General features: G+C 36.1%; 1 protein-coding gene across 1 annotated transcript in view; it reads right to left on the bottom strand.

The window, feature by feature from the left end:
* Nucleotides 1–25,069, bottom strand: part of LOC145295889 (uncharacterized) — a 443,022-nt gene that overhangs the window by 23,841 nt on the left and 394,112 nt on the right. Inside the window, exons 10-11 of the mRNA XM_080141646.1 lie at nt 14,391–14,503; nt 13,260–13,344 (exon numbers count right to left, since the gene is read on the bottom strand). Of these exons, the coding sequence (XP_079997772.1) occupies nt 13,260–13,344; nt 14,391–14,503 (198 nt within the window). The remainder of the gene's footprint in view (nt 1–13,259; nt 13,345–14,390; nt 14,504–25,069) is intronic.

The raw sequence follows: 25,069 nt of genomic DNA, 5'->3' as shown, positions 1-25,069 counted from the left end.
ATAAGGAAATGTTAGTTTCCTCTCGGAAAGCAGTCGCCGACGGATCTGGTCATCCCTCAATCCAACGACGAGCAAATCTCTCAACATCTCTTCTATCGTATTTCCAAACTCACAAAACTTTGTAATTTTTTTTAAATGAGCAAGAAAATCCGAAATGGACTGACCTGGTTGTTGGCGGCACATGTAAAAGTTGAATCGCTCAACAATTACGGATGGTGTTGGGTTGCAGTGCTCTTTTAACGAGAGCGAGAGTTCCTCATAACTTTTGTCTCTTAAGCTGTGCGGCGTAAAGGGGTCCTTCAGCAGAGAAAATGTTTCACCACCACAAACAGAAAGAAGGACGGCCTTTTTCTTTCCTGGATCTTGTATTCCGTTAGCCTCAAAATAATACTCCAATCTTTCTGAGTACGTGTCCCAATCACCTCCACTCAGCGAGAATTCGTCAATTTTACCATAAGACGTCATGTTTTTAAAATGCGTGTGTGCAGGTAGAAATATGTCGCTATTTAATTTCTATTAAACGCGATGTTTTTCGGAGAAAAAGTTTAAATAACTTTCCCCTTTATGAGAAATGATCTCATCCTCATCGCCATGTGGTGTTTCTCACCGAGAACGCAAACGCCGAGTTTGTTTTAAGACTTTATTCAGCTGAGAGCAAGTATCTACATGCTGTCTCTTTTGTGCACTGCCCGTTTGCCAGTGTTCCCCCTGTTATCATCCCCTGTGTACCTACGTACATTACACAAAGTTCTATAGCAAACCACACTATTACCAATGTTTTTTTTTTTTTTTACATGGGGGTCACCACTTATCAAGGCCCGGAGGCCACTCAGGGATAAGGGTTATTGCGTGTACAGTAATCAATGAGATAGTATTGTAGTAATCATTAATATTGGAGATTTGATAGAGTGTCTTACTTAAGGGGGCGGTTTGTCAGGAATTTATGTTGGATTTGAAGACATCAGGTGGGAAACAGGCAAATGAAAGAGAGTTCCACAATCGTGCACTTCTGAGAAAGAAGCTCTGCTCATGGAATCTAGGTTTGGATTTAGGCACAGATAAAGAGTGGGGAAAATTATTGACAGTAGTTTCAGCCAGACGGGTGTTTCGCGTGAAAGATTGGCAAGGGGACACGAGAGATTGGAGCTCAGACGAGCCCATGCCATGGAAATAACGATAAAACAAAGACAGGCTCGCAACATGTCTTCTGTGGGAGAGAGGTTGCAGGAAAGAGAAAAAGGCATCCCCCACTAAGCCACAAAGTCTATTTTGTACTCTGTCAAGGCAGGATAGGCTGTTTTTAGCAGCTCCTGCCCAGATGTGACAGCAGTACTCCATCCTTGGACGTACTTGGCTTTCATACAGATAGAGAATTGCATCAGTAGTGAGATATCTTCTGGAGCAGTAAAAGGATCCCACCATTTTCCCAGCGTCCCTGGCAACAGATTTGATGTATGTTCCATTTCAGATCAGGAGTAAAGGTCAAACCCAGAAGCTTGTCAAAACATGGAGCCTCCCCAAGACGAGAGCCATCCATTTCAATTGATGCCAGATGGGGATCAGAGCGTTGATGATGTAAAGATAGAAGCTTGGTTTTGGATGTATTAAAAGTGACCAGCCACCTCTTCCCCCATTGTACCACACGCTCAAGATCAGAGGAGAGAGAATTAGAGAGAACATTGTCATTTACGGCCTTTGAAGTGTTGCCATAGATGGTCATGTCCTCAGCATAGATGTCAACGAATGATTTAAGTATATGTTTTGGGAGATCATTGATGTAGATCAGGAAGAGAGTTGGGCCCAGGATGGACCCCTGGGGGACTCCAGCATTAATACTGTGGGCCTCTGATTTCTGCCCATCAACCACTACTCTTATGAACCTATCAGAGAGAAATGATTTAATGATTGAGAAAACATTTCCAGTAATACCGTAACAGGAAATCTTGTGAAGTAGACCCTTATACCATACCTTATCGAAGGCCTTCGATATGTCAAGAGCAATTGCTCTGGAAAGGAAACCTTTGTCAAGAGATTCACTAATCCTATGTGATAGCACATCTGCTGTAAATCTTGCAGAGCGGAAACCATATTGCATGTCACTAACAAGGTTGGTTCTGTTGAGGTGGTTGACTACTTCTTTATTTAATATAGATTCCAACAACTTACTCATGATACACAGGAGACTTATTGATCTGTACTGAGAGGGAGATGACTTATCACCTGAATTCTTAAATACAGGGCATACTGATGAGGTTTTCCAGGGTGTTGGAAAGCACTTCTCCTTAAGGCAACGCTTAAACAGTTTTGTAAGTATGGGGGCAAGTTGGAGCTTTTACAGCACTATAACTGGAATGCCGTCAGGGCCAGTTACTTTACTGGAATCAAGGTTCTTGATTAGCTTGGCGACCTCACGCACAGATATTTGTATGTCGCATAGCGTGTTGTCTGTTATAGGAGGAAATACAGGGAGTTAATGGCCATTGTCGCATGTTATAATTAGCTGCAAAGTTCTTGGCAAATAGTCTGACCTTGTCTCATGCTGACGAGATGACCTCAGGTCCATTGATGATAGTTGGGATAGAATGCACGCTTCTGTTCAGGATCCTGTTTGCTATTTGCCAGAACTGGTGGGAACCAAGCCGTTGCTCAGCTACTTTGGATTTAACAAACTGAGCATATAGCTCTCTTGCATTTTTTATTACTCTTTTACAGTGGTTGCTGGCAGTCCTGAAAGCAGCTTTAGTCTCAGTACATCTATTACGTTGGTAGCTATGGAAAAAGTGATTTCTGTGCGCAATGGCAGCAGTACATTCAGGGGAGAACCATGGCTGGCTGTTAGGTTTTTGTTGGAATTTTTTGGATGGTATGAATCGGTCTATGCCTACGATTAACCATTCAGTCAGGTCTGATACTATAGAGGACACATCCTTTTTAAACATGGAATGCAGAGGTAGTTCAGATATGAATGTACGGAAGCTATCCCAGTCAGCCATAGAGTATCGATATACAGTACGGTGGAGAGGTACGTCTGAAGACTTATTATATTTCATTTTGATCTTAACTGCTACAACAGAGTGGTCAGAGGATCCCAAAGGAGATAGAACGGAACATGAACACAGCTCAGGGGAAGTTGTGAGGAAAAGGTCTAGAAGACTTGCATATTGACTGGTAGTATCGGGCACACGGGTGGGTTCGTGAACAATCTGAGTGAGGTCATAGGCAATGGCGAAATCATGACAAAACCTCCCCTCATCATCGGTTTCATTTAAGTGGGTCAGCCATTCCACATTATGGACATTGAAGTCACCGCAAATGTGAATGTTAGGCGAAGGATGAGCAGACAGGATGTGGTCAATTTTCTCAGATATGCTCTTAAAGATAGTAACCCCACTGTTGTGGGGGCGATAGAGGGCAAATATAAATGCAGTGGTGCAACCTGGAAGCACATATAAGGTAAATTAGGGTCTTCTCTGAAGATATCCCTACCACATGGAAAGCCATCCTTAATGTAGGCACATATTCCATGCCCATGGCGATCTTGGGGGTCAGATTTAGATGTTAAGTTAGAGTATCCTTTAATTATGAATTTGTCTAGAGAAGTGGTTGGCCCTATGCCAGTTTCACTTAGAAAGAATATGTCTGGTTTCGTCTCCTGTAATTGTGTTTCAACCTCTAGAAGGTTGGAACGTAGACCCCTGATGTTGGAGAAGGAGACCTGGTAGTAGGGGTCTATGTTGGAGGATGAGGTTCTTGGTTTATTTGTGTTTCTTTTTTGGAGATTTGTCATGATTGTTGAGATTTTGGGGTTTGTGGAGCAGGTTGGTAGACTTGGTTGGAGCAGGACAGAGAGGGAAAATAAGAGAAAAAGACAAGAAATTTTTTTTTTTGTAGTACATTATAAGGTAAAGCTGTAACAATTACCCACTAGTATGGCATCGAGAGGCCCTACCAGAAACTACTGTATGGTCCAGAATCCATTCACCAAATGGCAATATAGCAGCCCCGGTACTTTGCACCTGCTGATAGAACAGCCTCCTTAGTGGTTAATCCAAGGTTCGGGTCCCTGGCTATCAGGCGCGTAACGTCAGCCCAGATGAAATGTTTACCTCCAACACCCTTACTAGTGACATGACCACAAGGATAGACATAGAAATAGAAATTTTCTGACATCTCAGGCTACTCTTTACAAAGTACTACCGACCTGGAAAGCAGCTTTTTCTTCACCCTTTGTCAGAAAAATCATTCATTGGAAATGAGGACTGAAGGACAAAAAAGGAGAAGTGAGAGTTACTGGAGCTGCCGATAACACATCCACATGCATTATCTACTCTCCATTGAGAAAAAAAAAATAAATAAATAAAATAAAATAAGGTGAGAAGGACTTATTAATATCTACTAAGTATATCCGGCTTAGGATATTACTTGAAGATAGTCTCCCCTCCCATGTTAATGCATGGATACTTTTTGCCTTTATCTAGGTCGAGCTGGGATGTTCGACCGTTCCAGCTCCACCCCATAATAAATATGCTATAATGGAACTTTTATCAAATTGAAAAAGTCTGGTTATTTTTTAACTCATTTAAAAATCTGGATAAGAAGTAATACCTTTAGGGTTACGTATTAACTTTAGACTAGCTAGAAGTAATGCATACTTTACAAGAAAAAAAAAAAAGCCGCGTGTTTTTGAGTTCAGATCAAAACAGAAAATTATCTCCCTTTTGAACTCCCTTGTGTCTTATAATCGTTTTTATCAAATTCTATTTTTATTTTCTTTAATAAATAATTTCCTACCTTATCGATTTTCGTAATTTTTTAATATAATCATCTTAAAAATACTGGGAATACGTAGATACCATTGTTTTCATGTGAAATTCAGTATTACGATTTCCGAAATTTCGTCCCAATAGTGTAGAAGCACCATATATATATGAAGAAATAGCATTGGTAAAAAAAAAATCTGGATATTAAAATATATCAGTCTTTAGTGGGAGAAAGAAAAGGTAGAAAGGGAAGGTAAGAGAGGGAGAGAGTCTAAAAAAAGAAAATGTAATAAAAAAAAGTTTTGATGGTCACTATTGCTCAAACTTAAAAATACTAAACCAACTGGGTTTTCTTGTATCATGAAGTTACCATAAAACCAGTCATATAACTTCCTCCTCCCATCCACTCCACCAACAGGTGACTAAGTCTACAGAACTCTTATTCTGACCCCATATTTTAAGTGGACAAAGGTAGGGTTAAGGATATTACAAGAAGATTACAAGATGGCATCCTATGTCTTCCTACTTTCTTCAATTATTAAACTAAATTAAGTGTTAATGCCATGATAACTAATAAACTATGATTAGAAGATCAGAGACAGATAAGGGAAAAAAAAAACAACAAAAAAAAAACAAAGAAAATAAGAAAGGAAAGGAAGGAAAAAGAGAAAAATAGAAGCAGAAGAAGACAAATAGAAGAAAGAAAGACAATATAGAAGATCAACTAAGATTTTTCAGACATATTAACACGTTTCCCTAATACTTGATGGATGATCCTAATATGAAAAAAAACCATCACACCCCTCTCATACAATAGACGTTTCCTTTTTTTTTTAACATAATTTTTCATATTAAAGATTCTACTTGCATACCGTAGATTTATCCGGCATAAGTCCTGTACAAACAGACAAAAGTTTATAGAAGTACTTGTAAGAAAGAAGTGAATATACTGAAACCACCAGGAAATGCATTAAAATGCAGAAATTAGAAACTTGTGATTTCTAGAAAATCTACAACAGTAGTAAATAATGGGCAATCAACAATACCCCCCACTACCCAACAATCATGAGGCTGTTTTCCCAGCAACTGAGAAAGCTAACATGCTTGCTTATCAGTTTGTCTCAAACTCGACCTTGGACAAAACAAACCATTCCCTCCCTGATTTTTCTTGGCGGACAGAAACCACACAAGATGATCTAATATCACCCCTTCTCAAGTACATGATATCATAAAAACCCAGACACCTCAAAGGCATGTGGACCTGATCTCATCCCGGCTGTGCTTTTAAAAAATGCTTCACTGAGGTTGCTCCAGCTCTCTTTAAACTCTTTAACAAATGTCTTAACGAATCTTGCTTTCCTGACTGCTAGAAAACTGCTTCTGTGGTACCAGTTTACAAAAACTCTGGCGAAAGAACTGACCTATTAAATTCTCACCCAATTAGCCTCCTCCCTCCTTTCGCCAAAATATTTGAAATCAAGTTCTAGTCCACCAGCTTACAGCTGCTAAACTTCTGTTTGATACTCAATATGTATTTAAACAAGCCCATTCTACTGCAGATATTCTAACTGTAATCTCTGAACGTATATACTAAGCACTGCATATTGCAGAGGAAGGTAGAGCAGTAGCCTTAGATATATCTAAGGCTTTTGACAGGGTATGGCATGATAGTCTTCTCATGAAAAATAAACATAATTAAATCCTTTTTAAATGAGAGAAGAATCCAGGTTGTCCTCAATGGGCGTACGTCCAAACAATGATATAAATGCAGGTGTACCTCAGGGATCGATCCTTGATCCTTTATTATTTCTGATATTCATAAATGACTTACCTGATAAAATTGTTTCTGAGATGGGTATATTTGCCCAAGACACTACACTCTATAGTAGGCACATGGGGAAAACTAATGAGAACATATCTAAAGTAATGGCAGAAACGCTAGAAGAAGACCTTCGGTCTGTAGTAGAATGGAGTCAAAAATGGATGGTAACTTTCAACGCTGGCAAAACAAAACTCGTTTCCTTTAATAATTACATGAAACTTACCAACCACTAATAGCTATGGCTAAAGATACTTCCTTCAAACTCCTTGGTTTAAGGTTCACATGAAACATGAGTTGGAATAGATACATTGAGATCATTGCCAAGGCTGCTTCAAAGAAGGTGGGCTCTCTCTACCATGCTAGAAAGTTACTTACGCCTGAAAGTATCACGTACCTCTACAAAGCCACCATTCGCCCATGTATGGAGTACTGCTGTCACATTTGGGCTGCTGCATCTGGTACTAGTCTCGCTCCTGAACATTGTTCAAAAGAGAGTCAATAACCTGATAGGTCCTGAACTTTCATCTAAGCTTCAGCCCCTGTCCCATCGATGAAATTGTTTAACAAGTTTTACAAGTATTTTAATGGTAAACGCTTTGACGAACTACAAGCCCTTGTACCCTCTCGATGAAAATACTCCCGACAAACCCACCAAGCAGCGAAGTCCCACACCTACATAGTAGAGATCTCTAGATGTAAGAAAGCATTATACTCTAATAGTTTCTTCCCCAGAACTGCTAGACTTTTCAATTCTCTTCGGGGTTCAACTGTACTGACATGCAGAAGTTCAAATGTAATGTGAACAGACATCTTGCTGCTAAACTCTCTACATAGTACCCCTGCAACTTAGGTCCCTGATAGTAGCCCAGCACATCAAAGTGGCTTTATGCCTTGTTTGGAGTAAAAATGTAATAAAACAAAAAGAAAAAAAAAAACTGGTAAAACCAAACAGGAAAACCATGTAAAAAAATAAATTTATTGAACTTAAGGAGTCGGAGTCGGATAAAAAATCCCTAGTACTTTTAGAAATCTGACTCCAACTAAAACCTCCGACTCCTTCCGACTCCGCAACTGTGGTATTAATGTCCTAACATAGGGCAAAATGTTATCATTTGCAAACACTAATTCCTTTATGTTGGGCAAAATATTATACACTGTCGCACTGTCATGCTCTATGATTGGATTACTAATAATGTCTCTCCAAGACGATTCTTATGGTCTACATTTTGACCTGCCAGTTGTCCATCATTCAGATGGTTTTTACAGTGAACAATGACTACCAGACTCAAAGTATTTATCCTTGGAAGGCATCACTTCAACATCGACTTGCTGCTTCGAGCATGGAGATTTGAATCCTGCAAACATGAAGATAAACATGAACTACTACTCTTACGGGTGTTACCAGCTCTGTTCCACAGAAAGCTAAATACGGCACATCTTTTGCAACTTGGATCTTTTTACTTTAATAAAATTTACGTTGAAGTTTAAAGGTGAGCCTGTTGTGATTTCTGATTGCTTTCTTTCATTCTGCCAAGAGCAAAACCAAGGTGCAAAAAATATCTTACATTTGATGCATAAAAATTGCCAAGGTCTAGACGGATTTCTCCTTCAGTTCACTCACCAAAGGCAATAAAGGGGAGCATCCAAAATATCTCACTTAAAAAAATCATGATCCTTACGTTCACTTATTAAAATGTTTTGTTAAAAATGCATCCAACATAAATTATATTATTATATTCTCTCCGTTTTTTGTTTAAATAAATATTTCCTTATATAAAAAAAAAATCAATGAATAAAACTATTGCACATATTTGTTGACAAAATCATTCTTAACGTGTGGAGAGTGTTTTGTTTAACTATTCATCTAACAAGTGACCCACTACTACGAATTCAGAATATGGGCATGTGAGCAAGAAAAACCACAAGTAGAAACCAGGGTAAAAAATGTACATGAAAACCAAGAAAAAAAATAAAAATGCAGCCTACATTAATAAAATAAATAATTAAAATAACTTTCTTAGTGAAATGCAATATGGTTTCTGTTCTGCTAGATCTACAGCTAATAGTTATATCTCATAGGATTAGCAAATCTTTCGACAGAGGCTTCCTTTCTAGGGCAATTGCTCTTGACATATCAAAAGCCTTTGATGGGATATGACATAAAGGTTTACTTCACAAGATCTTCAGCTATGGTATAGCTGGAAATGTTTTCTCAATTATTAAATAATTTCTCTTTGATAGGTTCATAAGAGTAGTAGTTAATGGGCAAAAATCAGAAGCTCACAGTATTAATGCTGGAGTCCCTCAGGGTTCCACCCTGGGTTCATCTCTCTTCCTGATCTGCATCAATGATCTGTCAAATAACATCCTAAGATCATTTGTAGATGACACTACTATCTATGGTAACACATCAAAGGCCTTAATTGATGAAGTTCTCTCTGAATCTCTCTCCTCTGATCTTGAGCACGTGATGCAATAGGGAAAGAGACAGCTGGTTAATTTTAATGCATCTAAAAACAAGCTTCTATCTTTACATCATCAATGCTCTGATCCCTATCTGGCATTAGTTGAAATGAATAGCTCTCATCTTGGGGTGGCTCAATGTTTTGACAAGCTTCTGGGCTTAAATGGAACATATACATCAAAGTCGCTGGAAAAATGGTGGTTGCCTTCTACCGCTCCAGTAGATATCTCACTGCTGATGCAATTATCTTCCTACATAAGAGCCATGTACATCCAAGGATGGAGTAGTGTTGCCACATCTTGGCAGGAGCTGCTAGAAAAACTTTACCCTGCCTTGACAGAGTTCAAAAAACTTCATCGCCCAGTGCGGGATGCCCTTTTCTTTTTCCTGCAACCTCTTTCTCACAGAAGAGACATTTGCAAGCTTGTTTCTGCTTTATCATTATTTTCATGGTAAGTGCTCTTCTGAGCTCCAATCTATGCCCACCCCCCTCACCAAACTGTCACAAAAAACAAATGTCTAGCTGAAACCATTATCAATAATTTCCCCCACTCTTTATCTTTCTCGAACTGTACGCCTGTGGAACTCTCTCTTCTTCTTTTCAACTGACTACAATTTGGTCGTCTTCAAGTCTAGCATAAACAAGTTCTTGATGTCCCTTTAAGTAATCCAATTTACCAAATTTCCACTACTAACGATTACTATGATATTGACTCATTGACTACTGTACACTCATTAACCCTCATCCTCAATTGACCTCCGTGCCTTGATAAGTGGTGACTCCCTATGTAAAATATATACATACTAGCATTTCAGCCCGGCGTTGCCTGGGTGTTTGGAGGTGTATGTTGAGTAAAAAAAAAAAAAAAAAAAAAAAAAGCTGTCAATTTTTTTAACTGACCCCTATTATGACCCCTGAACATTTATTGCTTGGGGCTTAAATCAAGTTATGAAGTTAGATCCATGTCCAAGGAACCTATATCTAAAATTTCAAGTGTTTAGACTAAACATTGGCGGAGGAGTTTGGTAGAGTTCTCAAAGGTCAAATCGTTGAACTTTGACCCCTTAACAGCCAAATTTCTGGCCGAAAACAGATTACAAAGATTTTCCCAAATCTCAGTACCCTGTATATCAAATTTCGAATCTGTAGACTTAAAATTGACAAAGTTATTGCGTAGGGAAATGTAGACACACAGATACACAGACACGTTCACTTTTATAGATATATAGATTTTAATATGCTATTTTTAAATGCCTAAAAGAAACAACAAACTTGAATAATCCTAGCGAATGAACTCAGGAGAAATTACGTTCATTTATTGAAAAGAGAAAAATGCACCCTACATAAAAAATTTATTCCCCCTCAGAGAAATATGCACGCTACATAAATATATTCTCTTCATTTTTCTCTAAATCTTTCCTTAATATTTAAAATCAATGATTAAAACAAACAATTCAGGTTGTGTATGTTTACAAATGACACGTGCGTTGGCAGTCAACCGGTGTCAAGTATTCCCTTTGAGTCTCTCTGCTTCCAGGGTCTGTATTCCATAATTCATCCGTGGTGATTCCAAAGTAACAAAAAAAAAGTGTCTTTATGATAGCCATATCTTTTGCATTTGTAACATCTTAACGACTTAAAGCTTGACCTTCTTATTGGTATAGCCTATTTTGATTTTCTCTTGTATTTTTGAGCTGTGAAATATGTTTAACTAGCGAGGGGTACTCAGCGTTGCCCGGGTGTTTGGAGGTGTGTGTGGAAACTCGGGGGGGGGGGGGTAAAAATAAAAAAAAATGTTTTAGTAGGTAAGTCTGAGGATCGAACCCGAACCCGAACCCGAACCCTTGAGGTAAAGTTGGAAATAGAAAAAAAGAGTGGGATGTTAACCATTGTGCCACCGCAAGATGCTAACGGAAACATGTTTAAATTTAATTACTTAAATTAGCAGGTGCACGTTTTAATGATGTCAACTTTTGACTGCGGGGGGAGCATTTCATTTAGTGCGAGAATGCTTCTTTTTTTTTTTTATTTTCCCAAGATGTTGGGGTAGGCGGAAACAGCTCCACTTGTCCAAATTAAATGGCAATTGTTTGATATATGGAAAATATTTCCATATTAATCAAAGCTGATTGCTTTCGGACATTTCCGCAGATAGACGGAAAATACCACCAGAATTAGTGTTGCTTTTATTATAAGAAAAAGACTAATCCACATGCAGCGAGCGACAAATGTTGAATATTTATCTTCCCGAAGTCGAGTAAATTAAATAGACAGGAAAGCTCCGTTGTTATCTCTGAGATATTACGATTTACAAAAAAAAAAAAAAAAAATATATAAAAAGTTTTAAAAAGTTGTTAGGCGACCAACCGCTTCTCTGAAAAAAGCCTTTTGTAGACATACAGAAAAAGCGAACACACATACATACATTTTCACTTTTATTTATAGATTTCATCTTGTTTTTTGTTTTTTTTTAACTCATTCTTTATTTCTTCCATTGTACATAGAGATAATTCTTTGTTTTTCATAACCCCTTTACTCATATTAAGCGGTTTGTGAGGGGAGGTTTTGATGGAGAAATTATTGAATGTAGTCATTTTCAGAAGGAAATCCATTTCAACAATGAGTATTCAGTTTTTTGTTAACAGATAAAGCAGTTCTGTTGCTAGTTATCACTTTTTCTATTAAGAATAGAAATTTGTTATTGGAGAACTAGTTGCCTCTACAATGATGAATCTTAAAAAAGATGGATCTGTTTCATTATGTGATGTCTAGATTCTTTAAAATTACATTTGAATTTTTTGTTGGATAAAGCCAGAAGTGGTTTTAGCTTATTCATTTGCCCACATTTCCTACTCACCCAGAGATCTCATAGTTGGGATTCATTCGGAAGGAAGCCCTGACAAACCAGGGACTACACAAATGACATACTCACCTTGAAGAGCACTTCGCCTTACCCAGAGCACCATCCCAAATACCAGTGTATGGAAAGAAATCCTTCAGTCATGTCTGGGCCTGTGCCTTGCCAAGATGATTGGTCCTCAGCCCCTACCTTTTAATGCATATGATAGTGGGTTAGGGTTAGGGTTATACAAGCACAGTTCAGCAGTTCTACACTGATAACTTACATAGTATAGTCAGAAGGAAGTAGGAGGACAAATATGTTAGGGCATGTTTGGATGAGCTGATTGGTTAGATCGGGCCTCTAACTGCCCATCAAGCCATAGGGGCCAAAGTGGTGTGTTGCATGGCTATGTCTTCTTTGTTCCACTCAACCACCAGAATTCCATCCAAAAGCATCATGGGTCGCCACCTACTATCAACAGGTGGCCTCATCAAGGGACTCTGCAGGGAGGGGAGAGCAGTTGGCTTATTCTAGTGCCCTTATCAACCGGGGAAAAAAAAGTGGAAAAAAAAAAAAGTAGGGGGTGATTGTTGTTTTTGTAGAAGTGTTGCAAAGAGAAAAAAAAACTGTGTACTGTGCAAGGAAGCCAATATCTTCAGACAACCTGATCTGGTAGCAGCAGGATATTTGCAACTTATTCAACACAGCAAAAACGATATTTTTTTTGCACTCCAAATTTTGACAATGGATGAAACATGGATCCATTATGATACTCTAGAGTCAAATCAGCAGTCAGCTGAGTGAAAACAGGTGAAAACCATCTAAACCAAAGATGTAAACATTAACAGGCAAGATTTTGGCCTCCATATTTTGGCAAGTGCAAAATATTTCGTTGATAGATTCCTTTTGAAAAAGGGAGACGCATCAATAGCAAATATTAAATTGGTGTCTTTGAAGAAATCATCAGAAAATGAAGAAAAAGTTCTTTCGAGACAATACACCATGTTACAAGTTGACCAAAACAAGAGCAAAACTACATGAAATGCACATCAAATTGCTTCGGCACCTATCCTATAGATATGATCCCCAGTGGGTGTTTGCAAACCTCAAAAAAATGCCACAGGGAAAGAGGTGTAGCTTCAATCAAGAAGCCATATCAAAAACTGGTGCAGATTTTTAGGTTAAAAATGATTCCACATAAAAAAGCATTGAGATGTTAAAGAAGCTTGAAATCCGTGTTTCCTAGAAGGAAACTTTATTGATGAATAAAGTCCAACGTTGCCTAAAAGTAGTTTCAGCAGTTTGGCCCAGAATTTATTGAGTGATGTGTTAACAGAGAATCCTGGATAGACAATTAAAAATAATCTTACTTTTTTCCTCTTGACAGTGTTTTGCACGTGTTCTCGCATTTCAAGGATGGATCGTTTTTCTTTGCGAGACAGACAAACCTGCGACCTGATTCAATAAACATAAGAAAACAAACAAATTTTACTGAGTAGAAATTATAGTAAAACAAATAAAAAAAAAGATATAATTCAAAATCATTGAAATGGGAATAAAAGTGTGAACATTTGAACGCACTTCATTGTTTTTGCTGCATATGTGTTAGGAATGCACAACCATAGTTTGTGTGTATTCTTGTATTAACACAACACTCATCAGAAAAAAAAAACAATATTCATATATTCAAAGGATACTTAAATACACAAAGGCAATTAGAAAAACTCAATTCTAAACAAGGAATACAATGCTTTATACAAAATTTGTTGTTAAAGAAAATAAAAATGTGCAAAAGATAGCAATGTAAAATGACATACAGTCACAACATGCCACTCGGAGAACAAATACAAATATCATTTGATTTCTTGACTGTCAGAATTTCAACACATAAGGATTGCTGAGCTAGTCAGATAGCAGCTGACCAATATGAAGATCATGCCAATAACACACAGTCTCATCTTGGAGTCGAAGATCATGTGTAGAACAAAACATTACCTAATTATAGTAGCACTATTTAGTGCTAAGACTAATTAAATTCAACCAAAACAAAAATAAATATTTAGAATTGAAAATTAGTTCAAAAGAATTTTTTTTTCTATTTAAAACATAAATTAACGACAAAATATTCTGAAATTGATTAGAATAAGAAATACCTGCTCTTACAATCAACAGATTTGTTTTGTTGTACCAGAATGAAATAGTGTATAATAAATGGATAATCTTGTTTCAGTGACTAGGATTTTAATTTTTTCAAATTGATACATTCCTTAAATTCTGTATAAGATTATCAAATGATTAATATATTTAATGTAACTAATTAATTACTAATACAAATGCTAAAATAATCAGTAATTTTACATAAGAGGATTTTTCATAAAGCTTAAATTAGAGTTTTGCATATTCAAAAACTCAAACTTGAACTAAAAAATTGTTTGCTGTTTACTTTTAGTCTATTGATATGCTCATAAGTTTTTTACAATTAAAAAAGTAATAGTACCAACCTGCAGCAGAAGTTCATGATGAGTAAGAAAATGCATGGCAGAAGCAAAAGAAATGATGCAATGTAAAACTGGAAGTCATGAGAAAAAAGCTTCCAAAAGTTCCGCAGTGGTGCCTGGAATGAAAGGAAGAAAAAGAAAAATCCACTGAGGAGTTTCATAGAAGAAAATAAAGTCAAACATGGTAAAAAAAAAATTCAAAATGTTGATTAGGATTGAAAGTAAAAAACAACACACGAAGGTGAAGGTGCCATAATACAGTAGAACCCGACAGGATACTGTGGCTCTAGGATATGTTTTTTTTTTTTCAGATTACAATGTGAAATACAATGTTCTTCTGGCCCCTGCCTTACGGCGTTATTTATAATGTTATTTGATTATATACATGTGCATTATATACTGTATTGTATTTTGTTACTAATTTTTAATGCCTTATCCCGGGGTTCTACTGCTTACAAAAAGCTGGAATTTCTGATCAATTGGATACAAAACACGAGAGAAAATCTCTTATTTCCTTTCCTTCACCCCAAGTATTCTTTTTGGAATCTTAATATTTTCATTTATGTATGTATAAATTCTTTAGATTACCCCTAATTCTGACTCATTTCTCCATGGATCTGCTGTTATGGTCTACACTAATAATCTTGTTTCTTGTCAGTTCCACATCTCCTCCTCCTTCTCCATTCTCTACCCGAGTATACTTTCTCAATTGTGCCCCCCCCCTCCCACATCTCTTTCCCCTCCCCTACAAAAAATGCATACAAACACTAAGTTAATCACCTTTAAGTCAGCTACACACCGGACTAATTTGCCTTATCTAACAAGGCCCACACTGTGTTGAAATAAATTTATAATGAGATTGGACTAAGTTTGTGTTGGAGTTTTTCCTTTTACCCTTATGTACGCTCTGCTCCACATTGAATTATCACCCTTGAGATTTCCTACCTGATCTTTATGAGAACGCAAACTATATATATATATATATATATATATTATATATATATATATATATATATATATATACATACACACACACACACACATACACACGATGATTGCTACTTCTTGCCATCTTTCAGGTTGATGTTGGGCGTCCATGTGCACATAGATGGCTCTTTCGCCCAGTTACACTCTTGCATAATCGTTTACAGATCTGGCAAGGGAACTTGCCAGTATTTAATGGTTCTTGTAGAGAGACTATATTATGCACGTTTTGAATGTCATGTGAAACCACTTACAGATTTACATACAAGACCACAGATATTACAATACTTACAATATGGGTGGCAGCACATCCTCATAAATTGTTTTATCTAACCTTCTGTGACTTATTATGGTTCAACAAATCAGCTTTGGACAGAAGAAATATACTACAGATTTTACAATTTAGTTCTTGTTGAAAGTCAGCAGGAACTGCAAATTCACCATGCTTTCTGAGAGTACTACTGCAATGCTTAACATGCTTGTCCTCAGAGTTTCTGCATTTTTCATTCTCACTAAGTGCCCAGTTGAATGCGTTTGATTTTTGATGCTATGCTATGATTGTTGGATTGTTTAAAGTGTCAGAAGTAAAGGACTTCTAACTGATGGTCAGTATTTTATGAATTCACTTTTGATGAAACCCTTTCAAAAGCTTTAAGATGCCGTCATGTTTCCGATGCATACAGTAGACAAGTCAGGTTACATGCCCCATGCACACTGATTCCTCTATCCTTCCGATACGTTTTTCATTCCTACCAAAAGCAGAACTAGTCTAGGCTATACTGTGAGTTATTTCAACATCTAAGGTTTCATCTCTACTAATCAAACTATCAAGATATTTAAAAGTATCTGTGACCTTCAATCACATCCTGTCAACCAGAATAGTTGGTTCAACATATGGTACACCAAGCCAATGGTCAGACCAAAAGCTTTGCAAACATCAAAGATTGAATAACCTGCCAGAAGCTCAAAAATGTAAAGACACCCCAAGCTAATCAAAAACCTTGACTCAAGTAAAGCAACTGGTCCTGATGGCATTCAAATTACAGTGCTGAAGAAGCTCCAACCAGAACTAGCACCCATATTTACAAAGCGGTTTAAGCATTGTCTTAAGAATTGCTTCTCAACACCCTGGAAAACCTCATTAGTATGCTCCGTATTTAAAAATTCAGGTGATCGGTCATCTCCCACTTAGTACAAACCAATACGTCTCTTGTGCATCATGAGTAAGTTGCTGGAATCTGTATTAAATAGAGAAGTAATCAACCATCTTAATAAAAAATAACCTACTCAGTGACATGCAATATGGTTTCCGTAATGCTAGATCTACAACAAATGTGCTAACAGTTATATCTCATAGGATTAGTGAATTTCTTGATGGCAGTTTCCTTTCTAGAGCAATTGCTCTTGACATATCAAAGGCCTTTGATAGAGTATGGCATAAAGGTCTACTCCATAAGATCCCTAGCTATGGTATAGCTGGAAATATCTTCTCAATTATTAAATCATTTCTCTCCGATAGGTTCATAAGATTTATTTATGCTGATGACACTACCATCTATGGCAACACTTCAAAGGCCATAAATGACGAAGTTCTCTCTGATTCTCTTCCCTCTAACCTTGATTACATGGTGCAACGGGGAAAGAGATGGCTGGTTAATTTTGAAGTATCTAAAACTAAGTTTCTATCTTTACATCATCAATGCTCTAATCCTCATCTGGCATCAGTTGAAATGAATGGTTCTCATCTTGGAGAGGCTCCATGTTTTTACAAGTTTCTGGGTTTGACCTTTACTCCAAATTTGAAATGGAACATGTGCATCAAATCTGTTGCCAAGGTCACTGGAAAACTGGTAGAATTATTTTACTGCTTCAGTAGATACTTCACTGCTGATGCAATTCTTTACTTCTATAAAAGTCAAGTACATCCAAGGATGGAGTACTGTTGCCACATTTGGGCAGGAGCTGCTAAAAGCAGCTTATCCTGCCTTGACAGAGTTCAAAATAAACTTCATTGCCCAGTGAGGGATGCCCTTTTCTCTTCCCTGTAATGTCTTTCCCACAGAAGAGACATTGCGAGCCTGTCTCTGCTTTATCGTTATTTTCATGGCAAGTCTATAGTCCCTCCTTTCCAAAATTTCACAAAAAAAACGCTAGTCCAACATGAACAAGTTCTTGATGAGTCGTCTTCTTAAATAATCCAATTTACCAAATTTCCACTACTAACAACTATGATGTTGTCCTATTAACTATTGTACACTCAGTAACCTTTATCCTTGAGTGGCTTCCAGTGACGACTGCTTTGTAAAAAAAAAGTCACTGTCTTTAAAAGCATAAACAAGGATTGTGGTAAAGTAAATTGAAAAAAGCATGGTTACTAATATGTCACCTTGATATCAATTCAGACAATATATTGTTAATGTTCACTCAGGCCTTCATGTTCTGATGCAACTCATTCAGCATTTTCACAAAACGGACAGGACATCCAACTGTGCCAAAAATAATCCAAAGTGGATCACAATTGCTGATGTCAAAAGCTTTGGTCAGATCAAAAAAACATGCTCCTTGCATTGCTCCATAAATTGGTGAGCAGAAAAAATTGCTCCATAAATTGGTGAGCAGAAAAAATCATGTCAGCTGTCCCACAGCTATTTCTGAACCCTGACTTGCTTTCAGGAATGATGCAAAGGTTAATATACATAAGCAGTCGGTTCAACAGAATCTTTGCCGGCACCTTATCCACAGCTTCAAGCAGTGTGACCCCTCTATAGTCACCACAATTAGGCTTCTGTTCTTTTCCTTTGTAATTTGGCAGCAACATCCATCCAACCTCAAGCAACAAGACTGCCAGGCTATATGTTAAGAATGAGACCATACACAACTCCAAAAATATTTTCACTGCCAAAGATAAACAACTCTACTGGAATCTCATCCAAACCTGGTGCTTTTCCAGTATTAATTTCCTTGATAGTTCACTTAATCTCATCATGGGTATGGCCCACCATGATTACATCAATAATTTTGTGATGGGGCAAACTAGAAATCACTGTTTTATCTACAACAGATGGATTATCAAACAGATCATTAAAATGCTTCTTCTATCGTGCCATGATATTGTCTGTATCTTTGATCAAAAAATCTTTAGATTTGAAAGGAAATATGAAGATTGTGATTTATATGCTTGTTTGTGCAATAGATTGCATCTTTATGATCCAAATCTTTTTGTATTTCAGCAGACAATTCAGCCCACCATTTATTTTTCATCTGACAAAGCTTGCACTGCAGTTTTCCTTTTGTTTCCTTTTAAGTGTCCTCTGCTTTCTTTGTGGGAATTTCAGATGAAATAAGAAGTTTGTCATATGCTCTCTTCTTCTCTTCAATGAGATTGGCGTTAAATATATCATTTTCATCAACCCAGTCTCTGCGTTTATTTTCCTTAAGACCCAGGCATTCTATTCCAGTGCTGTACACTTTCAATTTGAACTGGTCCTATGTTCTGTCAAATTGAATAAGTTTTCTAGATTCTTGCATACTTCTACATTTTTCAGCTTAGAAACATCTATGCGTTTTGGCACTTTAGTATTACCGAGCCTCATTTTCTTCCTGATCGTACCTTGATCTTCACATGAACAAGTTAGTGATCAGTACCACATTCAATATCCTGAAGATCATGTCTCTATGTGATGATGTAGTCCAGAATATGACTGTTTGGAACTATACTGTATCCATGTTGCTTTGTGGATAAATTTTTGTTGGTGAAAGGTGATACACACTGTTAGTTCAAACTGTGTTTAACTGATGGAGAAAAATACCATTATCATTAGTTTTGCCAAATCCATACAACCCTAAGACATCCCAGGTTTCATGATCAGATCCAACTCATGCAATGAAGTTACAGAGTAACCCAATTTTATCATCCTTAGGTATTCCTGAAAAACAGTTTATCAGTTCTTGATAAAATGCCATAATGATATAGTGATTTCTATACAAAGTAGGGGCATATACTGAAATAAGGTAAAATGACCGCACGGTAAATGCAGCCTCAGACATATGATGCAGTCACAAACCCCATAAGGCCATTCAAGCTGACTTACGATATTTGTGCAAATTGCAAAACCTAAACCTCCTTCCCTTTTGGTGTGTTCAGGCTTGTCCTTCCAAAAGAATGTGTACCCAGCACCTCTTTTAGTTATTTAATCTTCTTCACTGATATGAGTTTCAGATAGAGCAGCAATGTCCACATTGTACCTTACAAGTTCCTTAGCCACAATAAAGGTTCTCCATTTTGAGAGAGCAGATTCCTCCCAATCAAAAAGTATCCTCACATTCCATGCTGCAATGTTTATCTTAGCTCTTTCTTTTGCATAGACACACACACACACACACACACACTTATCAGTAGACAGTAGATAAAAAAGTTTACTAAACAAAAGCAAATGTAAACTTCAATATAATATAAATATTAATATTTACATATTTATCCCAACCAAATAAAAAAAAAAGCTCAATACTGCGACAATAAGTAGAGCTTGACACAAGAAGCATAAATGAAAACTTCAAATCAAAATTTACATGTAGCATTTATTATATATATGTGATTGCTTTATCTTTGCAGATGATCACCGAGCTGCCCAACAAAATCCCAACTATTAGCTCCCATGGTCACATAGCAGCCGACTTACATGGCCTGAAACAAAGATGACACATGAAGTTGAGTGTCTGCACCGAGTTAACTGGACCACTTTTCAAATCAGTAGCTGAGTAGCTGATTTGCACTTCCTGCGACACACGACGTAATGTTGTGGAGATCATTTATGATGCAATATTTCCAAGTAGTTTTATATGCTTTCTCAAGATCAAAAATCGAAAAAAAACGGATGTTACATGTAAAGCTTCTCTGGTGTAATTTTCGAGGTTAGTGATGTGGTCTATACATCCTCGATATTTTTTGTATCCGCATTGAGTATTTTTTAGATTATTTTGTTGCTATCTAAATACCATATAAGATGGTAGTTGATTATTCTTTCAAATGTTTTGCATAGGCAGCTTGTGAGAGCTATTAGTGTGTAGTTTTCTGGGTTTGATGTATCTTTACCCAATTTGGGTATTAGTATTACTGTTCTTGTTTCCATGAACTTGAAAAATCTTTTGTTTCTCATATTTTATTAAAAATTTTGAGAAGGAGTTTTAATAATTCAGGCAGGATTTGTTTAAAAGAAGCTGTAGTGCACTTCATCTGGTCCTACGGTTGAGTTGTGGGATTTTTCTAAGGCGGTTTCTAGTTCATTGAGTGAGAAGCTTTTATTGTAAGGCACTTGGTTTTTGGAGTTAAAGTTTATTTTAAACTTTTCATGTTTCTTAAGTATTTGAAATTGTAGTGTTGTGATGATGAATTTTCAGCAAAGGTTTTAGCTAGTGTGTTAGCAATATCTTTTTTTTTTTTTTTGGTTATTTTCTGTTTTTTTTTGCGAGATGTTTGATTGGGTTAAGATTATATTTTCCAGATATTTTCTGAATCATTTTCCAGATGGTTTTAGGTTTAGTGGTGGTGTTGATTTTGTTGTCAGTAGATTCTTTTGGATTCTTTGTTTTTCAAGTTTTAGCTCTTTAGTGTTTGTATTCTATTAAGTTGTTGGTTGTCTTTTTAAATTTTCTTAAGGTTGCCTTTCTCTTCCTGATAGCCGTTTCACATTCTGGATTGAACCATGGTTTGTTGTTTTTTCCAAAAGGAGAATTTTGGGTATGCATTCTTTTGCTATTTTTATGAGTACTTCGGTAAAGTCTTTCATTGTTTGGATTTGGTGTTCTGTTAATTGTAGTGAACAAAGTTCTTTGAATTTGGCTCAGTTGGCTTTGCTTGTGTTCCATCTGGGTATGTGCTTTTGGATGGAGTTATTGTAATTGATTATAATAGGGTAGTGATCACTTCCATATAGTTCTTTGTAGGTGCTCCAAGTGTAATATAAGAAGCTTGATGGATCACACAGGTTAAGACCAATGGGACTAGTTGATCCATTTGTTGGATTTAAGTATGTGGGTTTTTTTGATTGAGGAGACATAAGTCATTTTTGTTAATTAGTTGTTCAATTTTATTTCCTTTGGAGTTTGTGACTTTACATCCCCAGGTAGCATACTGTAGCTGTTAAAGACTTCTAGGAGGATGAACGGTGAAGGTAGTTGTTTTATTAAATTTTCTAGTTCATTTCATTTATTGGTTCATGAGGGGGGGGGGAGTATATTGAGCAGATTGTGATTTTTTTTGTGCAATGTGACTTGATTGTAATTGCTTGGAAACTTGTTTTGACAAAGAAATTACTTTGAAGTATGTCATTCCTTACAACAATTGAGGTGCCCCCATTGAAGGCCTGTGTTATGAAAATAGTTGTATAGTTCAAAGTTTGGTGTTTAAAAGTTGCTATTGTTTGGTAGTAAGGTTTCTTGTAACTCCACTCACCCGTCTAGCCAAAATAAGAGCCGAAGTGATGTATTGCGGTGCCTAGACTTCTATGCACTCGGGTCTAGGTCAGCTCAATCACCAGGATCATGTTCTAAAGCATTACGGGTAGCAACCTACGGCTAACTGGTTGCCCCATTGAGGAATTTTTACCCTCTGCAGGGAGACAGTCAGCTTATTCTGATGCTCTATAGACAGAGCGAAAAAAAAAAAAAAAAAAAAAAAAAAAAGAAAGATTTTATACTTTATAAAATTGTTTACATCTCAATCTTATTCATGGATTCCGATTGACTGATTTTGTAGAGTAAAGTAGAGATACGAGTAAAGACTTGTGGATTTTGTTGTTTTTATTCCCAGTTCTGCAGAAAATGATTTAGCTCTGCAAAGGGAAAAGAGTTTATAATATTCTTGCTTGGTGTGTTTTAAGTTAGGAAGCCAGTAGGGAAGTGGAGATGGAAAAAGATAAAAGGGAGGGAGGGGGACTTGTTTTTGTTTTGGGCTTTGCAGAACATGATTTAGTTGTGCAGAGAGTTAACAAAACAAAAACAAAAAAGTGCATTTGAGACTGGAAGCTATCTCCAGACAGCTTGATCTGGTTGCACCAGAGAAAATTTTGAAAATTTTTCTTCATTCCAATGTTTTGATTATTATCAATAATTTCATCAGGTTTTAACCCTAATTTTTAAATGATAATTCCTTAGATCTTATCCTTCACTATTAATAATGTAAATTTCTAAACCTCATCATGTATCTTTAAAATTGCAAATCTTATTACCTGTAGTAAATTTGTAGTAAATTCATACTTGATAAACATTAAGTGTTGGATTTGTTTATTATATTATTATTTTTAAACAACTGTTAACAAATTTTAAATTATTGTTATTAGCAGCATCATTATTGTTATTATAACTAATAATTATTTTTCATTTTTTTTATCATCCATAAATGAAAATTAAATTATCTTTAATCTAAAATCATGTTTGCTGGCAAAAACCACTAACTTGATCTCAAAATGCTTGTGATGATTTTGTTGTTGACCTATTTTTAGCACATTTGACCCTGACACCTGTCTGAACACTCCTTGCCTACCACCTGACTGATTGCTTGACACTTGCCTTTCTCAATTCTCACTGCCCCCAGCATATAAGGATTATATTTGGGTCTTTATCTTGTTTTTGTTTTGCTGCTTTTTCCTTCTTGGGGGTTTTTGTTTTGTATATATTTTTGATTTTTTTTTGTTTATTAGTGTATAATTTACTATTTTATTATTATTATTATTATTATTATTATTATTAGTAGTAGTAGTTTTATTATTCCTTTTTTCCACTTCATTTTTCATGCGGAAATGTCAGTTATGAGGCAGAAGGGTATGAAGGTAAATATTATTTTTCTTGTTCATTAGACTGAAAGTTTTTGTTATTGGATTGTTGTTTTCCTGGATGATGATTTCCTTTATTTGATAAATGTGAACAGCCAGTCAAATTGACCAGAACTCATGATATTAAATAAAATTGACTGATAATATCAGAAAAAGATGCACCAAGTACTGGGAAGTAGTGTGACCATAATGCATTTATCATGGCGTCTTATGTTTTTTCTAAACAGGAAAAATTATCTATTTTATCTATACACCTATAAAGTGGAGTGTTTTTCTTATACTTACATTGATATTAAAGCATACCTTTTTTTTATTTATTTAATTATTAAAACGAACTTCTGAATATACTCAGTCATGGATATGTGAGCAATTTGCATATTCCTTTAAAAACCTTTCTAGCACAAAAAAATATTTATATATGAGTGTATATTAATATATATATATATATATATATATATATAAAAGTACCCTTTTCAGTGTGTTCCAAAAGTCACTACGAAACTTCTCTCTGCATATTTGGTCCATATATATAAGGTAGCTTCCTTCAGCCTTAACAGACTATGGATACCCAGTGTAAGGGTGCCTTTGCATAGAAATTTTTGTGGCAAGAGTTACGTAATCTGAAGTCAGCATCGTTAAATACCAGTGGCAAGTGGCGGCTCAGGATGACTAGAAAGAATGTCGAAATAAGCAAAGAGCACATACAGTGCCTAGACTGCCCAAATGGTCACCCATTTGGTATTAGCCAGGCTCCATGTTGCTTAACCTCAGTGATTTGATGAGAACCGATATGTCAACGTGATATATATATATATATATATTAGGGAGGCACCGATTACAGATTAATCAGCCTTTGATAATCAGCAGATTACCAATTTATCAGCAAATTTTGTTGTCATAAATGATACTGACATTAATTATATTGTAAATGAAGACACTTCTTTTGCTTGCCACTGAAAATTTATCGAAGAGACGTGCATCGTCTACATCATATTATCGAATAACAGGCATGATGTGCTGTTAACATGTAGACTTTTACAACTGCCCTGAATTTGACGCAAATAAATGTAAGCATATGGAAAATTTTCCTCCTTTCTTTTGTAATGATTCAACATTATTTTGTACTTTAAATCACTGTCAAAGATAATTATTTCATTTTGCAATTTCCATGTTGAGGTGAAGAAGCATGAACAAATGTAAATTACAACATGGCAACTTTGAAATCAACTGATAAAAAAACAAAAATGTCACAAAAGATGTTTTCACTCCTAATATAAGACGACAGTAGGAAATAAAAGTACAATTATTTCTAATTCAGTTTCAACCTCCATTTTTGAGGTGTGAAAAGTGAGTATCACTTATAATAGCAAAATTGCACTGATGGAAAATTTTTAAAGTATCATCAAATAAAACTGAATAAAAAGACAGTAAATATAAACATTGAATATAATTCTATACATAATGATTATTATGCCTATTTTTTAAAACAATTCCAACTTCATTATAAGTCAATAAAAATGCTGATATGTTCAATTTTGGTGGCAAATGTCTTAAACATATACTAATTTCAAAATCACACGTCACAAAAACTTAAAATCTAGAATATTGCATGCCTAATCAATACATATTTTAGAATGCTATATCCAAATGTCAGCTCTTTACACCATATACTTCTTAAATAGTATCCTCAAGAAAATGTAATAATTTTATGTAGTGTTTTTCACTTTGTTTATCATGGTGATCTAATTAAGTAAACATACATGTTCAACATCAATTTAATTTTAATAAAAGAGAGAGCTGCATGTTATCAACAATAGTGTTCTTTATACAACTGGTATTTCTGTTCAATTCTTTGCTTGGTGCTGATGC

The sequence above is a fragment of the Euprymna scolopes genome, chromosome 2 (genome assembly GCF_053919585.1).
Source record: "Euprymna scolopes isolate OS-2025 chromosome 2, ASM5391958v1, whole genome shotgun sequence".
Lineage (NCBI taxonomy): Eukaryota > Metazoa > Mollusca > Cephalopoda > Sepiida > Sepiolidae > Euprymna > Euprymna scolopes.
This window is presented reverse-complemented; position numbering and strand designations above follow the sequence as displayed.